This window comes from Balaenoptera borealis (genome assembly GCF_965194805.1).
Source record: "Balaenoptera borealis genome assembly, chromosome: 14".
Lineage (NCBI taxonomy): Eukaryota > Metazoa > Chordata > Mammalia > Artiodactyla > Balaenopteridae > Balaenoptera > Balaenoptera borealis.
This window is the reverse complement of record NC_138875.1, coordinates 91,690,272-91,710,751: the sequence shown is the minus strand read 5'-3', so window position 1 is coordinate 91,710,751 and position 20,480 is coordinate 91,690,272. Positions and strand designations below refer to the sequence as shown.

The 20,480-nt window shown below is 55.1% G+C and overlaps 1 protein-coding gene across 1 annotated transcript in view; it reads left to right on the top strand.

Moving 5' to 3' along the window:
• The window catches only part of GOLGA3 (golgin A3), a 44,859-nt gene that overhangs the window by 13,934 nt on the left and 10,445 nt on the right, over positions 1-20,480 (top strand). Inside the window, 13 exon segments of the mRNA XM_082355371.1 lie at positions 1,814-2,472; positions 3,208-3,319; positions 5,186-5,492; positions 7,716-7,918; positions 10,259-10,396; positions 12,021-12,182; positions 12,453-12,821; positions 13,606-13,683; positions 14,435-14,698; positions 15,756-15,850; positions 16,566-16,785; positions 19,179-19,322; positions 19,973-20,170. Coding sequence (XP_082211497.1) covers positions 1,814-2,472; positions 3,208-3,319; positions 5,186-5,492; positions 7,716-7,918; positions 10,259-10,396; positions 12,021-12,182; positions 12,453-12,821; positions 13,606-13,683; positions 14,435-14,698; positions 15,756-15,850; positions 16,566-16,785; positions 19,179-19,322; positions 19,973-20,170 — 2,949 coding nt within the window.

Genomic DNA, 20,480 nt, shown 5'->3' with positions numbered 1-20,480 from the left:
GTCTTTTTTTTAAATTCAATTTAAAAAATGTTTCTTTATTTGGCTGTGCCAGGTCTTAGTTGCGGCACATGGGGTCTTCATTGCTGCGTGCAGGCTCTTCGTTGTGGCATGCCGGATCTTTAGTTGCCGAACGCAGGCTCTTTAGTTGTGGCATGTGGGCTCTGAGTTTCAGCATGCAGGACCTAGTTCCCTGACCAGGGATCGAACCCGGGCCCCCTGCATTGGGAGCGCGGAGTCTTAACCACTGGACCCCCAGGGAAGTCCCGGAAACGCAGTTTTAACCACTGGACCGCCAGGGAATTCCCTGCACATCAGATTTGAATGTTTACAGTCAGAACTTTCAGTCTTTGCTGTTACTTCTTTTGGGGTTCATGTCATATGTGAGAGGATCTCCCCGTTTGAAGGATATAAGTAAATTCACTTCTGTTTTCTTCTTATGCTAAAAGTAAGAGATAGTATAAAAAGTATTTAAAAGTTGTGTTTTTTTCTGTGTAAATCTAATCCACTTGAAATGTTTTGGATGGAGGCAAGAGGTGGGAGTGAGCCTCTTTGTGGACAGCTGGCCAGTTATCTCAAATTGCTTATTTTATAGTCTGTCTTTTCCCTACTGGTTGGAATGCTGCCTTATTGTGGTGCTTCTTAAATATCTATAGACCCCACCTGTGCTTGGACCAGTTCCTGGGCTGTGTTCTGTGTCGTCAGCCCACCTGCTGCTTTTCTCATTCTCAGTGGATCTAATTATGGCAGCGTTATAGTGTGTGTTACCATCTGGGAGGCCCGGCATGTCCAGCGCACCACGCCCCTAACTCTTCCTTGCTGCTCTGGCTCATTTATCCTTCCTCTGGTATCCCAGCATCATTTTGAGATGCTCCTCGCCCACCTTGTCCCTTGCCACTTTGGGGTTGCACTAGCTTTGTAGAATAACAGAGAACTGAGTATTAATCTGTAAGAGAAAGTCATGTTGATTCAGCGCCAAGGAATGGTGTCTTTCCTCATCTCCAGCCTCATTCAAGGCCACTTGGGAAGTTCTAGCTAACATGATGATATGAGAAAAAGAAGTAAGAGATATAAATATTGAAAAAATAGGAGAAATGTTGTTATTTACAGGTGTTGGTAACACCTTGGAAAAATGCTGGAGAATCAACTGAAAAATTGCTATCATTATAAATTTATAAAAATATAAAATTATTAAAATAATTGGGGTTTAGAAATTGTCAGTTTCAAATACAAGTATGAAAAATCAATAGTTATTCTAGTATGACCAGTTATGAAATTAGTGGGAAAAGATAATATTTATAATATCAACAAAATAATAAAATATCTAAGTGTTAAATTTAAATGACAACAAAAATGGTTTAGACTCTAGATAAACACTACATAACTTCCTCTGTCGAGGGTCAGGCAAACAGATATGAATAAATGGGGGAAGTGGCTCATTATCCCCTCAGTAATTATAAATTTAAGGTAGTTCTAATTCAACAGGACTTTTTTCTTAACTTGAAGAAAAATTTCAAGGTTTATGAAAAAGAATTATCATGGGAGAATAGCCAGGAGAATTGTGTGAAGCAGGCGTGCGGAGGAAGGACTCGCTCTGGTGGGTGTTTGGAAACGCCGTCGGGTCAGAGTCAGGCATGCGCTTGGCCCTCACCCGGGGCCCCGAGGGGGCAGCGAGTCACAGAGCATGGGAGGCCTGTGCCGCGGCCGCGTGGCCGGAGCCCTTGTTGTGTAATCGGCGCGGCCTTTCTGGATGGCAATTTCTGAATGCTGCTTGTCAATTTTAAACATAATTTTTGTACTTTCTTTTCCTTCTCAGTCAAGTCAACCTGTAACTAAAACGAGACTTTTTAGCACACTTGATCCTGAACTCATGTTGAACCCAGAAACCTTACCGAGGGCCAGTGCCGTGGCTATGACCAAAGAATATTCCTTCCTGCGCACCAGCGTCCCTCGGGGGCCGAAGGTGGGCAGCTTAGGGCTCCTGGCACATCCTAAGGAGAAAAAAAGTTTCAAATCAAGCAAAATTCGGTCTCTGGCTGATTACAGAACTGAAGATTCAGACGCTCGGAATTCTGGTGGAAACGTTCCGGCTCCGGACTCTGCCAGGGCCTCCCTGGAGCAGAACCGAGGCAGCGGGACGTCAGTGGTGTCTGAGCTCAGCCTGTGTCCCGAGGCCGACGACCGCCTGGAGGATGCGTCCCTGACGGGGGACAACGTGTCCGAGGCTGACGGGACCGAGAGTGACAGCTCCTGCTATAGCAGCGTCTCCGCCCGAGGGACGGCCGGCCTTCCGGTGAACACGGGGGGTGCGCGCCAGGCCCCCTATGGGGCCAGCAGCCAGGAGATCGCCGCCGGCGCCCTGGGCCAGCTCCCCTCCATCTCGGATGTCCTCCAGGCCGCAGCCGCCGAGCGCCAAGAGCAGAGGCAGAAGGTCAACGGGGAGACGCGGCGCCGGGCCGACAGCATCTGCAGCAGGTGGGTGACGCCGGGGCCCACAAGGCGCTGCCTTCCTCTCGGAGTCCCTCCATTGGTCTTTAATGCTTCATTTATATGCACTCTGTCTCTTTGTAAGAAGTGGAATTGGGTCAAATGAGTAATCACCTGCAGTGTTAAGATAGCCTGCCTTCCAAGATCTGTGTAGACCTGTCTCTGAAACTGCACAGATGTGACGGGGGCTCACGTCTCCACGAGGACGTTCTGGCCATGTGGTGGTGGCTGAAAAGGCCGTGCCGTGGGCGGGAGTGTTTATCGGTAGCAGTCCTAAGAGCTTTGGCTCGCTACCTAAATCTTTTTTACTTATTTTTTTAAAACTGGGGGAGAGGAGCAGAGGGGTGTGGGATTAGGAGAACAGGGATGGCGTAAAGGAGAGACAGTGATCAGCAGGGATGGCGTAGAGGAGAGACAGTGATCGGCAGGGATGGCGTAGGGGAGAGACAGTGATCGGCAGGGATGGCGTAGAGGAGAGACAGTGATCGGCAGGGATGGCGTAGAGGAGAGACAGTGATCGGCAGGGATGGCGTAGAGGAGAGACAGTGATCGGCAGGGATGGCGTAGAGGAGAGACAGTGATCGGCAGGGATGGCGTAGAGGAGAGACAGTGATCGGCAGGGATGGCGTAGAGGAGAGACAGTGATCGGCAGGGATGGCGTAGAGGAGAGACAGTGATCGGTCGTCTTCCCACCGCCTGATCCTTTGTGCCTTTATTCTCCAGCGTGTCCATGGAAAGCTCGGTTGCTGAAACTCATGATGAAATGTTGCAGGTTCTTAAAGAAAAAATGAGACTCGAAGGACAGCTGGAAGCTTTATCGTTAGAGGCTAGTCAGGTAAATGGAGATTTGATGGATGTATCGATGTGCCATGTCTTGGAGAAGAATGTGCAGTTCCTGTTCGTGCGTACAAAGCTTTACATGTGTCTTTAGGAATAAGCTTTATCAGCAGCAGCAGCAGCAGCACAGCGGCCTCGTCTTCTATAGCCGTACATTTTTGTCTGCTTGATTTGTCAGCCCCAGAAAGCGGTGTGCTGGTTTCCCGCTCCGTGTGGTTTCTCCCTGTATCTCCGTCAGGATCTGCCTGGGAGGCTTCCTAGCTCTGCTGTCAGAGACCTAACAGTCCACGACAGTTAAATCTTTGGGGTGGATTTCACCTTTTTCTGGCCTGGTGAAATTGCCCCTTTAGTACTTCTTTGCTTTTTCTGATATGAATTTTGCTTTGTCTGGTTAGCATATGCCTAAAGAATCATTTTCCATCCCTTAATTTTCAGCTTTCCGATCAACAATTAGAGTAACTCAGTTCAACTGCCTTTGATCCTCTGCATTTGGCACGGAGATGGGGGAGAGCACAAGGCCCTGGGGGGCGTGAGGTCGAGGCAGGGGGCTGTCCCTTCCCCTCAGGAGCCCGCGCTGTGCGGGTGCGGGCGCCGTGCACACGAGGGTGCTTGCTCTGCTGCATGTGCTTCTCACGTCTGATGACTTTTTTGTTCACACGGTCCTGAGACACAGACTCTGTACATGAAACTCTAGACTGAAGAGGTGATTACCGAGGTGTCAGGGCTAATTTTAGTTGCACACGATTTTCACTGTGTCCTCCTGTAGAACGTGACCTCAGCAAGTGCGTGTCCACCACCCCTGAGTTTGACGCCCTGAACAATCGAAGCACCTTAGCTGGCTTTTACTTTACCTCCTTATCCTCCTGAGATTTGATTTGCTCTTCGGTTGTGTCCCAGCCAAGATCTTTGTGGATTGTTACGGGTGCAAAACTTTTTGGCATTTCTGTGAAAATGCTGATTATACTTACTACTAAATCTTATTGCGTTTGCTCAGTTAATTCATTTTTTTGGGGTATTTGTTCTTCCGTTTGTTGAATTTATTGTTTGTCTTCACGACATTGGTCTTCTGCTATTGCTTGTTGACGTGCAGCTGTCTGCTCTTCTTTGCATTTTGAAGTTGCTGTACACACACACCCTGATAGGCTGACTTCGGGGTGGGTGGGAGATGCTGATGGGTGGGTAGGGGTCGTGCCCTTTGCTCAGTGTCTGTTCTCAGCTGCCCCTGGGGCCTGGGGCTTCTCGAGGCCCCACCTCTCCTCTCCCTGCTGGGTCCCGCGGACAGTGGTCCCTGTGGCCCTGCCACGTGGCACAGACCGTGCCTCAGGCTGCTCCATGCCTGGCGGCCCTGGCTGCAGCCCCTCCAAGCCTCTCCTGTGTAATGGCACCCTTTCCCCACAGGCGTGTTCTGTGGATTTTGTTTTCCCCAAATCTGAACCTGGCTACTCTTCATCTTCTAGAGACCCCTCAGCGCTCCGGGTGTTCTTACACTGTGTGTTTGTGCATGCTTGTGTGCTTTTTTGTTTTTTGGACAAATATGTTTTCCAGCGTCCTTGTGGGTGAGTGGGTGCTTGCAGAGCTTTTCCCACGTGCTGCCCTGCTCAGGTGCCACCGTGCAGAAAACAGGCAGACTCTGTATTCACCCCTCCTACCTCTTACGCCAGTTTGGAGAAACCCCTTCTTTTTGGATAACTGTAATGCTAGAGGTGACTGAATGTTTTGGAAAACATGGTGCTTTCCTGTAAAGTTCACCTGTTGGACACCTTTCTCTGTGTCATTGGCTGTGTTTTGGCAACCTTCTTAATACGCAGGGTGGAAGTGACTTATTTTCCTGAACGTCAGTGTGCCTCTGTGTGGGTCTTTCCAGGCACTTAAAGAAAAGACCGAGCTGCAAGCGCAGCTGGCCGCCCTGCACACGAGGCTGCGGGCACAGCTGGAGCACAGCCACAGCAGCCAGCAGAGGCAGGACTCGCTCAGTTCGGAGGTGGACACCTTAAAGCAGTCTTGCTGGGACCTCGAGCAGGCAATGGGCGCTCTGCAGAACATGCTGGAAGCCAAGAATGCTAGCCTGGCCTCCTCCAACAGCGACCTGCGGTTGGCAGAGGGGCAGTACCAGCGGCTCGTGGCCAAAGTGGAGGACATGCAGAGGAGCATCCTCAGCAAGGACAACACAGGTGAGATCCCGCGTCCGCGTGTCCGCCCCTCAGTCGCGTGCAGGCGCCCCGGGGCTGTGCCCCTGGTGGGGGTGCCTCGTCTGCTCTGAGGACCGACCTTTGTCACCTCAGCGTGCTGGGGGTTGTCCTCCCTTCTGATTTATACGTGAAGTGTCCACTTGCCTAAAGTAGTGTTGTTTTTGGCTCAGCTTGAGGAGTTCTGCACGTTTTTGCATGCACATCAGGGGGGCGGCTTAGGTCTTAGAAATGGACTTTGGACCCCTGACTGTCAGAAGTAATCGTTTCCACTCTTCTGCCTTCTCAGTCCATTGTTGTTTGGGGGCTAGATCTGCCTGCTTATTCCAGAATTGCAGGTGCCATTTAAAATATTTAAAAGCAACACTTAGACTGTTGAGTAGTAGGTCTTTATTCTCCCTTCCATAAGTTCAGGTTTTGGGTCTAGCTGGATCCCTGTGGGAAGCCCCTCTGGAACGGTAGACAGATGGAACAGCGGAGTCAGGGAACCTTGCTGGTGGGCCAGGCACGGCGGACCTGTGTGTCCTTCCCTCGTGCTTTCTGCTCATCCTGGGGGCGCGTACTCCATTCCCAGAGCCCACGCTCCACACCCGGCCGGTGCCAAGAAGTGTGGTCTGTGGGCTCACGACATCTCACTGTGCTGACGGGAGGAGGGGGAGAGGGGGTGGGAGGATGGCGCTCAGAGCCCAGGGCGTGTCAGCCCAGACCCTGGTCCTCCAGTGCAGGCTGGAGAGATGGCGTTCTCGTCCCCGAGGTCTGAGCGTCTGAGCGACGCGAGCGGGGCGCAGCGGGGCTGCTGTGAAGGACCATGTCTGCCGACGTGGAGTCTTGGCCGTAAGGCTTGTGAGACGAGGTTTCAGATCTGATGAAATAAAGGAAAAGTGACAAACCGCTGTGGCAACAACTTTATCCGGATCCTGGGGGGGGAAAGCACCAGCTGAGGAATAAAACAGCCGACTGACTTTAGTCTCTGAGCATTTTATGATACCCCATCCCTTAAGAAAATTATAAAATCCAAGAAGTTCTGTATTGCTCTGGGTTGCAAGGCCTGGCCTGAGCAGAGCGCGGCAGGCAGCAGACTGGGCCGCGCCCAGCGCCGTGCCGGCCTCCCCGCGCCTTGCTGTCGGCGCGTCTGCTGGCTGGGGGACTTGGGGGTGCGGGGGGGATGCTGCTGTTGCCATCCGAAGGCCCCACTGCTCTGAGCTCTGAGGCACATCTGTCCCCAAGGGCTTCACATCAGGGGTCATGGATCCTATTGTGTTTTTTTGTTCTGTTTTAAATTTTTGGAAACTATCATTAGAATCATAAGTGTTTTCTTAAATACTTGGTGTAATTTATTTTTAAAATAATGGATTGGTTTTGTTTGTACTACGATTCGGGTTTCTGCTATGATTTCCTGTCTGCTCCTCTTTCCGCCCTGCCCTCAACAGTGTTGACTGTATCAGCAGACCATCGGGGTTTAGTGTGTATACCATTCTTGAGCTTGTTGATGACTCACAGACGTCATCACGCCAAAGTCTGGAGCCAGAAAGCTCCCATGGCAACGTTCGTTGTGGACACACAGTCGATCTCATTGTTTGCAGATTTGCTAATTGTGAATTCTCCGACTCACTAAATGTATTTGTACCCCCATCAGTACTCACAGCTCTTTCCGGTCATTTGCAGATAGGTGCAGAGCAGAGAAGCGTTGGGGTCACCTGATGTGCAAAAAGGCTCAGCCTTCTCGGTTCAGCTCTTGTACCACAAGTGTCCTTTAATGGTTGATTTAGTGCCACGATTTTTGCATTTTTGTGCTTTTTGGGGTGGTTTTGCTCTTTACGATTAACCCCAAACACTGTGTGGTGTTCCTAAGTGCAGGAAGGCCGTGGTGTGCTTTGTGGAGAAAACACGGGTGATAGACAAGCTTCGCGCAGGCACGAGGTACAGCGCTGTCGACTGTCAATTCAGCGTTAATGAATCAACAGAAAGTGAAGCAAGGTGTCTTTCAGCAGAAGCACACGTAAAACAAGGCTGTGTGTTGATCAGTTGAGAGCAGTGACCAGACCCTAACCGGGATGCCCGGGGGCTGTGGCTCGGCGCTTGCAGTTGCGTATGAGGCGTCGTGCCGAGGAGGAGGGGACCCAGCGTGCGCCGCTGTGGGCGGAGCCAGCTTGACGGGACCTTTGGCGCGGCCGGGCTCCCCTGAGCGTCTCTGCTTGCTTGTTTCAGTGCATGACCTGCGGCAGCAGATGACAGCCTTGCAGAGCCAGCTGCAGCAGGTGCAGCTGGAGCGCACGACGCTGACCAGCAAGCTGAAGGCGTCCCAGGCCGAGATTGCGTCCCTGCAGAGTGTCCGGCAGTGGTACCAGCAGCAGCTCGCCCTGGCCCAGGAGGCCCGGGTCCGGCTGCAGGGCGAGATGGCCCACATCCAGGTACAGCCCCTGCCGTGGCCGGCGGCTCATGCTGCACATCTGGTGTGGAACACTTGCTTTTTCCCTAAACTGAAGTGACTTTTCTGAGTTTAGATTTCACCCATACGTTTTTTGAAAATCTGCTGAGCACCCGTCTAGCCCACACCCCACCGTATGGGCAGGGAGGCCCTGCGGGGAGGGGTCACCGCCTTCTGTGACCTTCTGACACAGGGAGTTTCACAGCTTCTGCTTGAGCATTTTAAATACTAAAATCCCCCTCTCTGGGACGTCCTGTGTTCCTTGCTCTGAGTCGTACATCCCGCCCCCTCTGTGGGGTTGCCTTTTGTCGTTGGAACCCAGCTGTCAAATCCACGCCTGCGGGGGTCTCTTGCTCCCCGGCTCTCCCGTGCCGTCACCGCCTCCTGTGGCGCGTTTCTTACGTGCACAGAGCGTGGCACATGCCACCTCCTGGCAGAGCTCTCCAGCTGCCTGGTCACCAGATCCTCCCAGAGAACACTCGTTTCCCATATCCTCGCTTTCTTCCCGTGTTGTTAGGGTACCAGAGTGTCAGCCTCTGATTCTGCATGAGTGGGAGCAGGTGTGAGGCCAGGTCTGCAGGGTGACCGGGGCCGAGGCGTGCTCTCGGGAGCAGTAGGCAAGATGCTGAAATGCACTTTGCTCCAAATCTCAGCGTTTGCACTAATTGGACCGATTGTGAGGGTGCTGATGGTGCCTTGGTCAGCCTGTCTTCTCTTTGAATTTTGCTGTGGGTTTTATTTTATCTCCCCACTTTTTTTTTTATCCAGGTAAAATATTGTACCTTTTTTGTTACAGTATTCAAAATGCTGAAACTTTACTTCTCAAGTAGAGGATGTAAAGTACTAACTCCACCAAATGCTCTTTTTTAAAAAAATCTAAAGTCTACAAATATACAAAATAGAATTTTAAAAAATTTGTTGTATATATTTTTTTAATAAATTTATGTATTTATTTATTTATTTATTTATGGCTGCGTTGGGTCTTCATTGCTGCACGCGGGCTTTCTCTAGTTGCGGTGAGCTGGGGCTGTTTGTTGCGGTGCGCGGGCTTCTCATTGCGGTGGCTTCTCTTGTTGCGGAGCACGAGCTCTAGGCCCACAGGCTTCAGTAGTTGTGGCTCGCGGGCTCCCGAGCGCAGGCTCAGTAGTTGTGGCGCACGGACTTAGTTGCCCTGCGGCGTGTGGGATCTTCCCGGACCAGGACTCAAACCCATGTCCCCTGCATTGGCAGGCAGATTCTTAACCACTGCGCCACCAGGGAAGTCCTTATGTTGTGTATTTTTTAAGCTAGAGGACCTGGCTTAAATACGTCCTTAGTATAAATAAGCGTTTGTTCTGCTTACCGTGTGCTTGGAAAAAATTGCAAGTCAATGCAATTTTGAAGCTGTCGTGCATTTATTTGAGGCATAAAATATTTAAAGAAGCCAGATTTATGTCCTGAGCTAAGTCAGAAATGGCATTTGGAAGACAGAAATGGAGAAAGAGTCCAAGGGAATGGCAGTTTGAGAATCATAACTGCTTTTTTCAAATACCTTTGACACCCAGGTTCAGCATTCCTTAATTACCGTGTGTGATACACTTTCGCCCTCTTTTTCCGGTAACATAGAAGTGTCCCAGGAACGTTCAGGTCGGAGAAGAACGCAGGGTAGTCTTTATTCTTTTGTTGCCTTGAGATGAAGTCCCGGCGAATGACGCCTTTCCTTGCTCTGGGCAGCTTCGGTCTTAGACCCTGAAGCTCACAGCTTCTGGTCGCATCGGGCTCCTGTAAGTCTAGGAGCGTTCACGTCGGCTCTGGAAGGGACGTGCTCGCAGGTCTGCACGGCCTAGGTCAGACTGGGGCGGATGCCAGTGCCACTTCCTGGGAATGGCCAGGGTCAACCTGGTGCGTGACCAGGACAGTCGGGGACTGAGAGGGCAGGGCCGAAGGTGTGTCTGCCCGTGGGTCAGTTTATCTGATGGGCAGATTCCTGGCTGTCCCTGCCGCCCAGATGAGGCCCCTCACCTCCGGACTCAGGGATGCCCCTTCAGTGGGAACTGTCATGTAGGTCTTGCAACAAACCGCACCGTCGTGGGGGTGATGAGCGCTGACTTCTGGGCTGCCGGCTGGCTCCTCTTAGGTACACAGAACCCAGGTGGCCTGAGTGTCATGGTGGCTGCCAGGAGGGTGGGCAGGGAGGCCCTGCGGGGGCGGTGGTCCTGGGGAGCGGCCCTCCCGGGGGCCAGCGCTGTACAGAGACCCTCACCCTGGTGGCCTCAGGGACTGGCTGGGCTGTGCTTGTGCTTGGAATCTAGCAACCTTTGACTTGTGGTGTTTTCCTTTGAAGATCGGACAGATGAGCCAGGCCGGCCTCCTGGAGCACCTGAAGCTTGAGAATGTGTCCCTGTCCCACCAGCTGACGGAGACCCAGCAGAGGTCGATCAAGGAGAAGGAGCGCATCGCCGCCCAGCTCCAGGGCATCGAGGTGGGGCCGTGCTTCTGGGGCTGCGGTGTGTCAGTGTTGTCTTGGGGTTTGGGGGTTTGTGGTTTTTTTTTTTTTTTTTTTTTTTGACATTGATCAAGGTTAGGAAAATATACCAATACATACACCTATACGTAAACATTAGTACTACATACGTGCGTACGTATGCGTATCTTTTAAAATACTCCCTTGAACCATGTGCAGCGATTTAAGGTTTCGGGATTCTGTTCCTCGTGTTCCCTGTACGCCCATCCCCTCCCTCCCTCGTCTCTGCGTTGTCAGAGGTAACCGGGGCCTTCCTCTGCACTGCCCAGTTCCAGCCTCAGCCTGCGTTACCATTTCACACTCCAACAGCCACGTGGACTGCTTAGGACCGTGTCCAGCCGCCTCTGGATTATCCCAGGGTAGGGAGATGCAGTGGCTTTCACCTGTGTTCTTTGTCAGCTGTGAGACCCTGGACTTAATATCTTAGCTCTCTGGGCTTTGTTCCCTTTTCATTAAATGTGGATAATAATACCTACTTAATAGGCTTGTTGGGAAAAGTAAAGAAGAAAAGGGGTACACGGCATCCTGGCAGTGTGCTCCGAGAACCTCACTGTCACACGGAAGGTCGGTGTTCTGTGACTGTGGTCTCCCATCTCCCCACTTCTCTGCATGTGCTCCTTTGTCCTCACGGATGACGTGGATGATGAAGGACAGTCGTGTTGTGTCAAACACATGCTTCAAGGGCTCAGGGTCAAAGAACTAAAAAGATTCTAAGTTATAAGCTAATGTTTTTTCCCTAAGAAAACTCCTAGATGTTGGGTCTTACCTACGTAGTCAGGACGCAAGGAATGCCATATTTGCCCCACGGCCCCTGGTCTCTAGTCTTACCAAGTGGCATCCAGAAGTAATCTTGTGGGACTTCCCTGTGGTCCAGTGGTAAAGAATCCGCCTTCCAGTGCAGGGGACATGGGTTCTATCCCTGGTGAGGGAACTAAGATCCCACATGCCGCGGGGCAACTAAGCCTGTGCACCACAGCAACTGAGCTCGCACGCCTCAACTAGAGAGCCTGCGTGCCGCAAACTACGGAGCCCACGCACTCTGGAACCCACGCACCACAACTAGAGAGAGAAAACCCGCACGCCACAACTAGAGAGAAGCCCGCGCGCCACAACGAAAGATCCTGCATGCCTCAGTGAAGATCCTGCGTGCCACGACTAAGACCCGATGCAGCCAAAAATAAATAAATAATCTTTAAAAAAAAAAAAAAGAAGAAGTAATCTTGTGAAAGAGAATGTGCCGTGTGTCACACCCCGAACAGCCTGTCTTCATGCAGGCGGCGGCGGCGGCGGTGGCGGCTTCATTCACCGCTGTTTCCCAGTTCTTAAACCTGGGTTGTCTGCTTGCTTCTCTCTTCAGCCAGGCCCGAGGGTCAGCAGGGGAAGCATGGGTGGAGGAATCGGCCGGTGGCCTGTCTTGGCAGTGGGAGGGCGCCAGCTTTCTGCCCTCGGGCCCCCTGTCTGTGTGTCACGGACAGGATGGTGACGGGGGCGATGGCTTCTCTCAGGGGTGGGGATTTGCCCGCTGAGGCTGTGGCTACAGGTTATCCTGCTTTTTAAAAAATGCTCTGTCTTCTGGGCCCAGGCTGACATGTTGGACCAGGAAGCTGCCTTTGTGCAGATTCAAGAGGCGAAGACGATGGTGGAGGAGGACCTGCAGAGGAGGCTGGAGGAGTTTGAAGACGAGAAGGAGCAGCTGCAGAAGACGGTGGCCTCAGCGGCGGCCCTGGAGCAGCAGCTGGAGCAGGCAAGCCCCTCAGGGGCTCGTGTCGCTGCCCTGGGGCCGCGGCCAGCCGCACGGGGCTCGCTTGTGCTGGTCTGTCCGTCATGTCGTCAGACCCGGCGGGGGTTCGCTTCAGCTCGTGGTCTTCTGTGCCGCAGCTTTACGCAGAAGGCTGCCTCCAGAGCGTCGGTCCACACTGTTTAAAACCCAAGCACGGAAAAAGTACAAACTCTTGGAGCACGCGGTGTTTTCGTTCAAGCGCGGTTGCATTGACTATGGTTCCTTTTTTCCTAGGTGAAGCTGACTTTGCATCAGCGAGACCAGCAGCTTGAGGCTTTGCAGCAGGAGCACCTGGACCTGTTGAAGCAGTTCACCTCGACGCAGGAGACATTGCAGAGCAGGGAGCAGGCCCTCGGGGACCTGCAGGTGCACTGCGACGAGCTGCAGGCCAGGCTGGATGAGCTGCAGGGGGAGGCCGCCGCCAGGGACGATGCCATCCGTTTCCTGCAGAATGAGAAGATCGTCTTGGAGGTGGCTGTGCAGGCAGCCCAGAGCGGCAGGGAGCAATTTGATAGAGACGCAAAATGCCTGGAAGCGGGTGCTCAGGACACGTCAGAAACTTTAGAGCAGTTGACACAGGAACTAGCCATCAAGTCCAGCCAGGTAATGCAGTTTGCTGTCACTTTGTTACGAGTGGAAATCACATATACAAGAAGTAACACTGATTGTTTGGTCCTTTGTTTTGTTTGTTTGGTTCTTTTTTTGAAACATGGAAGAACACTTCCAGGGGAGGGCCCAGGGCTCAGCTGGGGAAGGGGCCCACAGCAGCTGATGGGGTACTTCCGGTCCTAGGTTAGTGGCTGGGTGTGCAGGTACCTGGCTGAGAACTGGGAACCGAGTTGTTTGGGGCTTTGAAAGTCATCTGCCAAGAAACACCAGCTTCAGTGCACCTATGATGAGGAGCTCAGACTTGGCAAAAGCAGCGTGGAACTTTGGTTCTTTCCTTCCTGACTGCCTGACCACAGTGCAACCCCCTGGACGTGTCGGCAGGACGGTGGGTGAGGGTGGGGAGACGGCCGAGGGTCCGGGTGTGTGCGCACGTGACCTAGCACGCCACACCCGGGAGCTGCCGTGCTATGATGTGGGTGAACAGTAAACAAACACAGACGGAACAAGAAAGCTGCAGGGTGTGGAGGAAGTAGAGTTAGTGTCGGGAATGGTTTTGTCTTCGAATCCCACTCCATGAGCGTCGAGGACAAGAGGAAGTCGGCATGTTTTCCCTCCAGGAAGTAGGTGCGATTTCTCTGCAGGTGCTGACCCGTCTGTAAGCTTCTAGGACAGGAGGCGCGGAGGCAGGTCACTGATGCCTCCGTGCCCACGTGTCCCCCTGAGGCATGGGGCCCGCCCAGGGCCACCAGTGTGATGTCTGCACACATGTCCCTCGTAGGTGGAGCACCTGCAGCAAGAAGCTGCCTCCTTGAAGAAGCAGGCGCAGAAGATAAAGGAGCAGTTTCTTCAACAGAAGGTAAGAACACGTGGTTGGTTTTCTTTCTGTGAAACAAGCACATGAAGAAAATCCTGTACGTTTAATCTCTTCACTGGAAGGAAATCATTCGAGAGGAAGGTAACAACTAGACTCCAGCTTTTTTAAGGCACTTCACTGATTCTGAGGTACACTCCTCACCCCTCCCGTTTTTATACCTCTGAAGTCAGGTGCATTTTCGGGGGGTGTTGGCATCCGTATCATGCGGATCGTGCCCTGCTGGCACATCAGAGTGAGTGTGTGTTGCTTCCACAGCGGCTGGGCCTCCTGCTTAACGTTGCTTTGAAAAAAATCACACCACGATCCAGCACTGAAATAGGGCACTTCACATTAGTGAAGCCAGTTCTGCTGTCTGAGGAATGAGTGCAGAGCACCACCAAGGGTCTGAGGAAGGGCAACCGAGGGCGTTGTAAGCGGTGGTGGGTTTTATCACTGAGATGCGAGCGGGAGTGCCTGTCAGAAGCCAGGCAGGGCAAGCGGAGCGGGAAGGAGTGGCCACATTCCCCCGAGAAAGTGAAGCAGTCAGGGCCCCCAGCGGCTGGCATGGCTCCGCTGTCCATCACCCAGTCCTGTTCAGATATGTGTCTCAGTGAGTGGTATCTCAGACTCGGTGAGATAGGTATCTTTAGCCCCAGAAAGTTATATATAGATAAGTGGTGAGCATTTTTGTTTAAACTGCTTGACCCCTTGGAAGACCCGCCCCGCGGGCTGCAGCTTCCGGCTTGTTGGGCAGGTGATGGTGGAGGCCTACCGCCGGGACGCCACCTCCAAAGACCAGCTCATCGGTGAGCTGAAGGCCACCAAGAGGAGGCTGGACTCGGAGGTGAAGGGGCAGCGGCAGGAGGCCGTCAGGCTGCAAGGGGAGAAGAGGGCCGCGGAGGTGCAGCACTTGCGTCTGCAGAGGGAGGCGTCCCAGGCCCGTCAGCAGGTGGTGGACCTCGAAGGGCACCTGCAGGCCACGCAGAGGGAGCGCGACGAGATGGAGACGCACTTACAGGTCTGGGGACGCCTTTGACTTGTGAAGGTTCAGCCGAACGGGCCTGGGGCTGTACGGTGGGCAGGGCAGGGTCCGTGGAGAGGTTCTGGAGAAACAGGCTAGAATAAGGCCCTCCTGGAGCTCAGATCCAGGCGGAGTAGAGCTGTGAGGGGGCTACTGAGACAGTCCGAGCCGGCGTTTGAGTGGGCGCTGGAGAGAGGCAGCAGGGGGTACGGAGTACCGTGGGGCTGACCAGGCGCACAGGGGACGTGGGCCGGGCCGCCTGCAGCAGCTGCTTTGGGCTCCGGGCTTTAAGGGCGGTGGGGCCGGATTTGCTGTGCACGCACCAGGGCCCCCGTGGCTGGCGGAGTCTGTGAGAGACAGTGGTGGCCGTGCCGCTGAAGGTGTCTGGCACGGGACCGAGGAGAGGGAGACCTCAGGCCAGATGCCTGCAGCTGAGGAGCGTTTCTGAGGCAGGCGGTAGACCTGGGGAGAGCGGTGGGCAGGGTGTCAGACTGAGGGCTCCGTCTTACGCGTGACGTGTCAGAAGTCCCACGGAGGGCCGGGCAGGGTCCAGGGAGGCAGGTAGGCTGGAGGCCGCAGCTGAGAGCCATGAGGGTGCAGGCGGGACGAGAGGGCCCGGGGGCTGTGGGGAGCCAGGGGCTGGTGGGACCCCCGCAGCTGCGGGACGCGGGGCTCGCGGCTGCGAGGGCCGAGCCGGTCCTGGGGGGACGATGCTCATTGCATAGGGGGAGACGGGGCAGCGGGCAAGGCCAGGAGGGGGCGCGAGGCCACCCCGAGGTGCTGGGAGAAGCCAGGGAGGGGACCGGGTGGGAGCCGTCGCCTGAGGCTTTCTCGTTGGCAGCTCTTCCCGTCTGTCCCACCAGCGGCCTTGACACGGGCGGTGCGGGACCCTCGACCTCTGTGAAATGGCCATTTATCGCGGGGTCCTTGGCCAGGGTCTTCCTCAAAGCCCGTGCCCTGCAAGGCGGCCCTGAGAGGAAGCCACTCCGACATTTGGGCTTCAGGTGGAAGGCTTGGCACTCCTCATTTTGTCTTTTCCTCCCTTTATTTGAAGTCTTTGCAGTTCGATAAAGAGCAGGTAGCTGCTCTCACGGAGGCCAACGAGGTGCTCAAGAAACAAATAGAAGAGCTGCAGCAAGAAGCCACGCGGTACGCGGCGCGGGGCGTGTGCTGGCGGGAGGCCGGGCGGGGGGTGTGAGCCGTGCGGGCCCCCCCAGCACCGTCTGTCCAGCCCTCGCCGGTCTACAACAGCTGGCCTAGGAAGTCAGGGTCCAAGTTTAAGGCTGGAAAAGTGATTCCGTCGTGATCTGACGGTTACACGTGGATGTGCTAACACATCCTTTCACAAACACTCCCCGTTTGTTTTTGTTTTCATTTGACTTCTCGTGTCAAGCACTTGTTGCAGCGCCCTTCACACCCCTAGCGCCCTGCCCGGGGTGGGCACCTGTGCTCGTCCTCCCCCGGCCGCGCCAGGCCTTTCACCCCCGCGGCGTGTCCCGCACCGCCCTGCTCTGTCAGCTGCTGGCTGACTGCGAGCCTGAGTGCTGCGTTTCTTGCTGCTGATCAGGAAGAGCGCTGGAAGCCTTTCTGTTTGGGAGGAGAGGACTCTTCTCTGTCTCCACAAGGTGGTTTAAGCACCTCCAAGAGGGGAGCAGGACAGATGAAAGCACGGTGCTGGGCTCTGTAGGGGACGCCCACCGACCACATCCTGGGGAGCTGGATTCTGGGCAGCGCAGTGCTGGAGAGGGTGGAGCTGGGGGCAGAGGAGGGTGAAGCTTGGATGGAGACGCACTTGGCCTTTGCTGGGTGTGGCACGTGGGTCTGAGGTGAGCTGAGACTCGCTGCTGTCTCTGCCACGCCCCAGGGCCGTCACCGAGCAGAAGCGGAAGCTGAAGCAGCTGGGCTCGGACCTGAGCAGCGCACAGAAGGAGGTGAAGACCAAGCACAAGGCCTACGAGAACGCCGTGGGCATCCTCAGCCGCCGCCTGCAGGAGGCTCTCGCGGCCAAGGAGGCGGCCGAGGCCGAGCTGAGCCAGCTGAGAGCCCGGGCGGCCGGTGGCAGCGGCAGCGACCACACCCTGCACGTGGGTAACCCGCCTACTCGGCCGGTGCAGGGGGCTGCGGGGGCATGACATGTACAGGCACCTCCCCTCCGAAACCGTCCTAGGAGGGTCTAGAAAGGCGGTGTGGGGCCAGCGTGTGGGCAGCATTTTTTCAGAATTCCTCGCGGTAGCAATGTGACCAGGGGCTCTGACGCTGCATTTGACCCCTGCGAACGCGTGCGGGGTGCTGGCCCCAGCCCTCCTCGTGTCTGGGGAGGAGGTTCTGTGAGCGCCACGCGTGGGGTGCGAGGGCTCGGCGTGAGGGTCGAGGGGTCCAGGACGGCCTTTGGACAGGTGACGTCTGAACTGGTCTCGCGTGACGGCGGGCATCTCAGCAGAGCGCTGCTCCTGTGCGCTGGCTCTGGGGGGCATCGGGCCAAGTAGGGGTCTGGCTGGAGGGGCTGTGAGCCGGGGTCGGGGAGTTTGGAGTGGACCTTCCGTGTGACAGAGAGTGAGCTGAGACCTGGCCACTGTCCTGTCGGGAGGACCCGAGGCCAGGAGAGGCTGTGACGGTAGCTGAGGTGATGGGAACCCAGTGCAGGAGCCGACGGGAGGCGTCTCGGAGGCCAGCGCCAAGGGGAGGGCGGGTTGCTGATGGCTCTGCCGACAGACGGCCCTTGAGATGGACAGCATGTGCGATGTAGTGGAGGGAAGTGCCTGTGAAACGCTCGGGTCCAGGAGGAAGAGGGACCTGCACACGGCGAGGGCTGAGAGCCGCTGGAACTGCTCTTCCCCCCGCAGCGTCCTGAGGCGAGGGAGAGCCTTTTGCTTTGGGTTATTGTTTAGGGTGGGGGACGGGCACGCTTTGTGTGTGTGTGTGTGTGTGTGTGTGTGGAGGGGATGTATGCATGTGGTGGAGGCTCTCAGGTCTCCTCTGGGCGTCACACTGTCACTCTGTCAGTCACGAGTGTCCTGGTCCCCAGATCCCTGCAGTCTGGATCTGACCACCTCCTTTTACTTTGGTTAGTGGGTATAAAATTCTGCGTTTTGTTTATTACCCACCGATTTGAGTCACTTCCCTTATGCTTAGTAATCATATTTTCTTCTCATCTTTGTTTCTGTCTCCTCTCAGTTTAAGAATTCGTAAGTTGGAGGACACTGTAGCATAGCGTGGTGTTCTTTTGTCAAAATACATAAATTCAATATGCCTTCTCACATGCTTACTTTTTACATTGGGAGGGGGAGAACTTACTCAATTGCAATTTCCTTTTTACTTGAAAACCTCTCTCTGTTGAATTCTTTGGCTTGCGTGGTGCCAGCAGTGGCTGTCACTGCCGTGCAGTCTGTCACCCCCTTGCAGCACAGCCGGAGAGCCAAAATCCTGCTTCGGCCTGTACTTCGGCCCTGGTGAGGTGGGGTCTCAGGCAGCTCACTCACCTTGCTGATCCTCAGTAAAACGGAGGCCGAGGATGACCAACGAGGACCTACTGTGCAGCACAGGGAACTCTGCTCAATATTCTCTAACAACCTAAATGGAAAAAGAATTTGAAAAAGGATAGATACATGTATATGTTACTGAATCACTTTGCCGTACACCTGAAACTAAGACAACATTGTTGATCAACTCTACTCCAGTATAAACTAAAAAGTAAAAAAAAATGAGGCCGATGGTGCTTCCTTGGTGGCGCAGTGGTTGAGAATCTGCCTGCCAATGCAGGGAACACGGGTTCGAGCCCTGGTCTGGGAGGATCCCAGGTGCCGCAGAGCAACTAAGCCCGTGCGCCACAACTACTGAGCTTGCGCTCTAGAGCCCGTGAGCCACAACTACTGAAGCCTGCGCGCCTAGAGCCCGTGCTCCGCAACAGGAGAAGCCACCACAATGAGAAGCCCGCGCACCGCAACGAAGAGTAGCCCCCGCTCGCCGCAACTAGAGAAAGCCCGCACGCAGCAACGAAGACCCAACTCAGCCAAAAATAAATAAATAAAATAAATAAATTTATTAAAAAAAAATGAGACCGAAATGAGGTAAATGGTAGAGCCTCCCTCATTAGGACGGCTCTGTGGAGAGACACCTGTGAGGGGCTCAGATCAGCACCTGCCCCACAGCAGCAGCAGGAAGAGTGTGTGTGTGTGTGAGCACGTGTGCGTGTACAGGCGTGTGGCATTGGTTACATCGTGCCTGGTGCAGCTTAGTTGCCACAGATGGTAATTGGTAGCTCTTATCTTTCTGTGTTTTCAAAGCATTAAGTGAAAAAGTTAGTTTGTGAGTCATTACCGTGTGGGGCTATCTGGTGGCTGATTGCGCCCTGTAAGGGAGAGGGAAGGCTGCAGAGCCGATCACCTGTCGCGTGTGGTCGCAGCCTCGCGCCGTCAGGGCCGAGCCGGGCTACATGGAGGGACCCGTGACCAAACCCACCTTCCGTCCCGGCCCTCAGGAGCGGGTCCAGGCCCTGGAGGCGGAGCTGCAGGCTGTGGGCCACAGCAAGAGGATGCTGGAGAGAGAGCTCCAGGAGGTCATCGCGCTGACCGGCCAGCAACTGGAGGAGCAGCGGGAGAGGGTGCTGGAGCTGGAGGACGAGGTAGGCGGACGCCGCGCAGCCCCGCGTGCGGGGTGCTGCCGCTGGCCCGGGCGCTCGGCCTCCGCTCTGCGTTTCCGGGGCCGTCGGCCGCCTGCCCGGGTCTCTGAGCGCCCGCCCCGCCGGACAACCGCACGCACGCGCTGCAGCAGGGCCCGCTGTGCCCACTGCCTCTCCGGTATGGCAGACGAGACACCCGGCTCAAAGGGGCTCGACCCTTTAGAGGAACTCCACGTAACTCTCAGGCCCAGACGGTCGTGGCTTCGGGTGGTGCCACACGAGCAGCGTGGTGGTGTCACCTAGGGCTCTGCACAGGGTCCCAAGGTGGCTGTTGGGAGCCGCGGGGCTGCGTGCACAGTTGACAGTTGTCTCTCACACTCAGTCCGGGCCCGCCTGGGCTCCGACCCTGGGTGTGCTGCTCCACAAGCCCACGGTGCCCAGGGGAGGGCTGGGCTGTCGGCTGTGGGTCCAGGAGAGAAGGGGCGTGGCCGCGGCAGCCTTCCCAGCTGTGAGGCGAGGGCCCTCGTGTCCGGGGCAGTGCTCGCCTGTGCGTTCTTGTGGGTGGCGGTAGCTGTTCAGTTCCTGGTGTGCGAGCACTCCACGAGCCAGAATGGGCAACTCCCTGACGTCACGGTGACTTTGGTTTGTTTCAGCTGCAAGAGTCCAGAGGCTTCAGGAGGAAGATAAAGTGCCTTGAGGAGTCGAATAAGAAGTTGGCTCTGGACTTAGAGCATGAGAGAGGGAAACTTATGGGCCTCGGACAGTCCAGCGCGGCCCTGAGGGAACACAACGGCATCTTAGAGACAGCTTTAGCCAAGAGGGAAGCAGACCTGGTCCAGCTGAACCTGCAGGTATGGACACTCCTTTGCAGCAGGAGACTTGCTGCAGGCCGGGCAGCCCTCCGAGGGCTTCGGCTGTGTGGTCTGCACTTGGTCACCACAGCCACCTGCAGGGTAGAGGCCAGAGAATCTGCTGGAGTCGCAGCCCCTCTGCCAGCCCTGAGGCGGGGGGTGGGTCCGGGGCGCCTGTGTCTCCCCGCAGCTGAGCTGTGGAGGGACTAGGCTCAGCCCATGAGGTTCCCTGTGGGCGGGCGACTCCCGGGGGGTAGCGGGGACCCTTTCCCAGCTCAAGGCAGTCATGCTGCACGTAAGGGACTCTGAC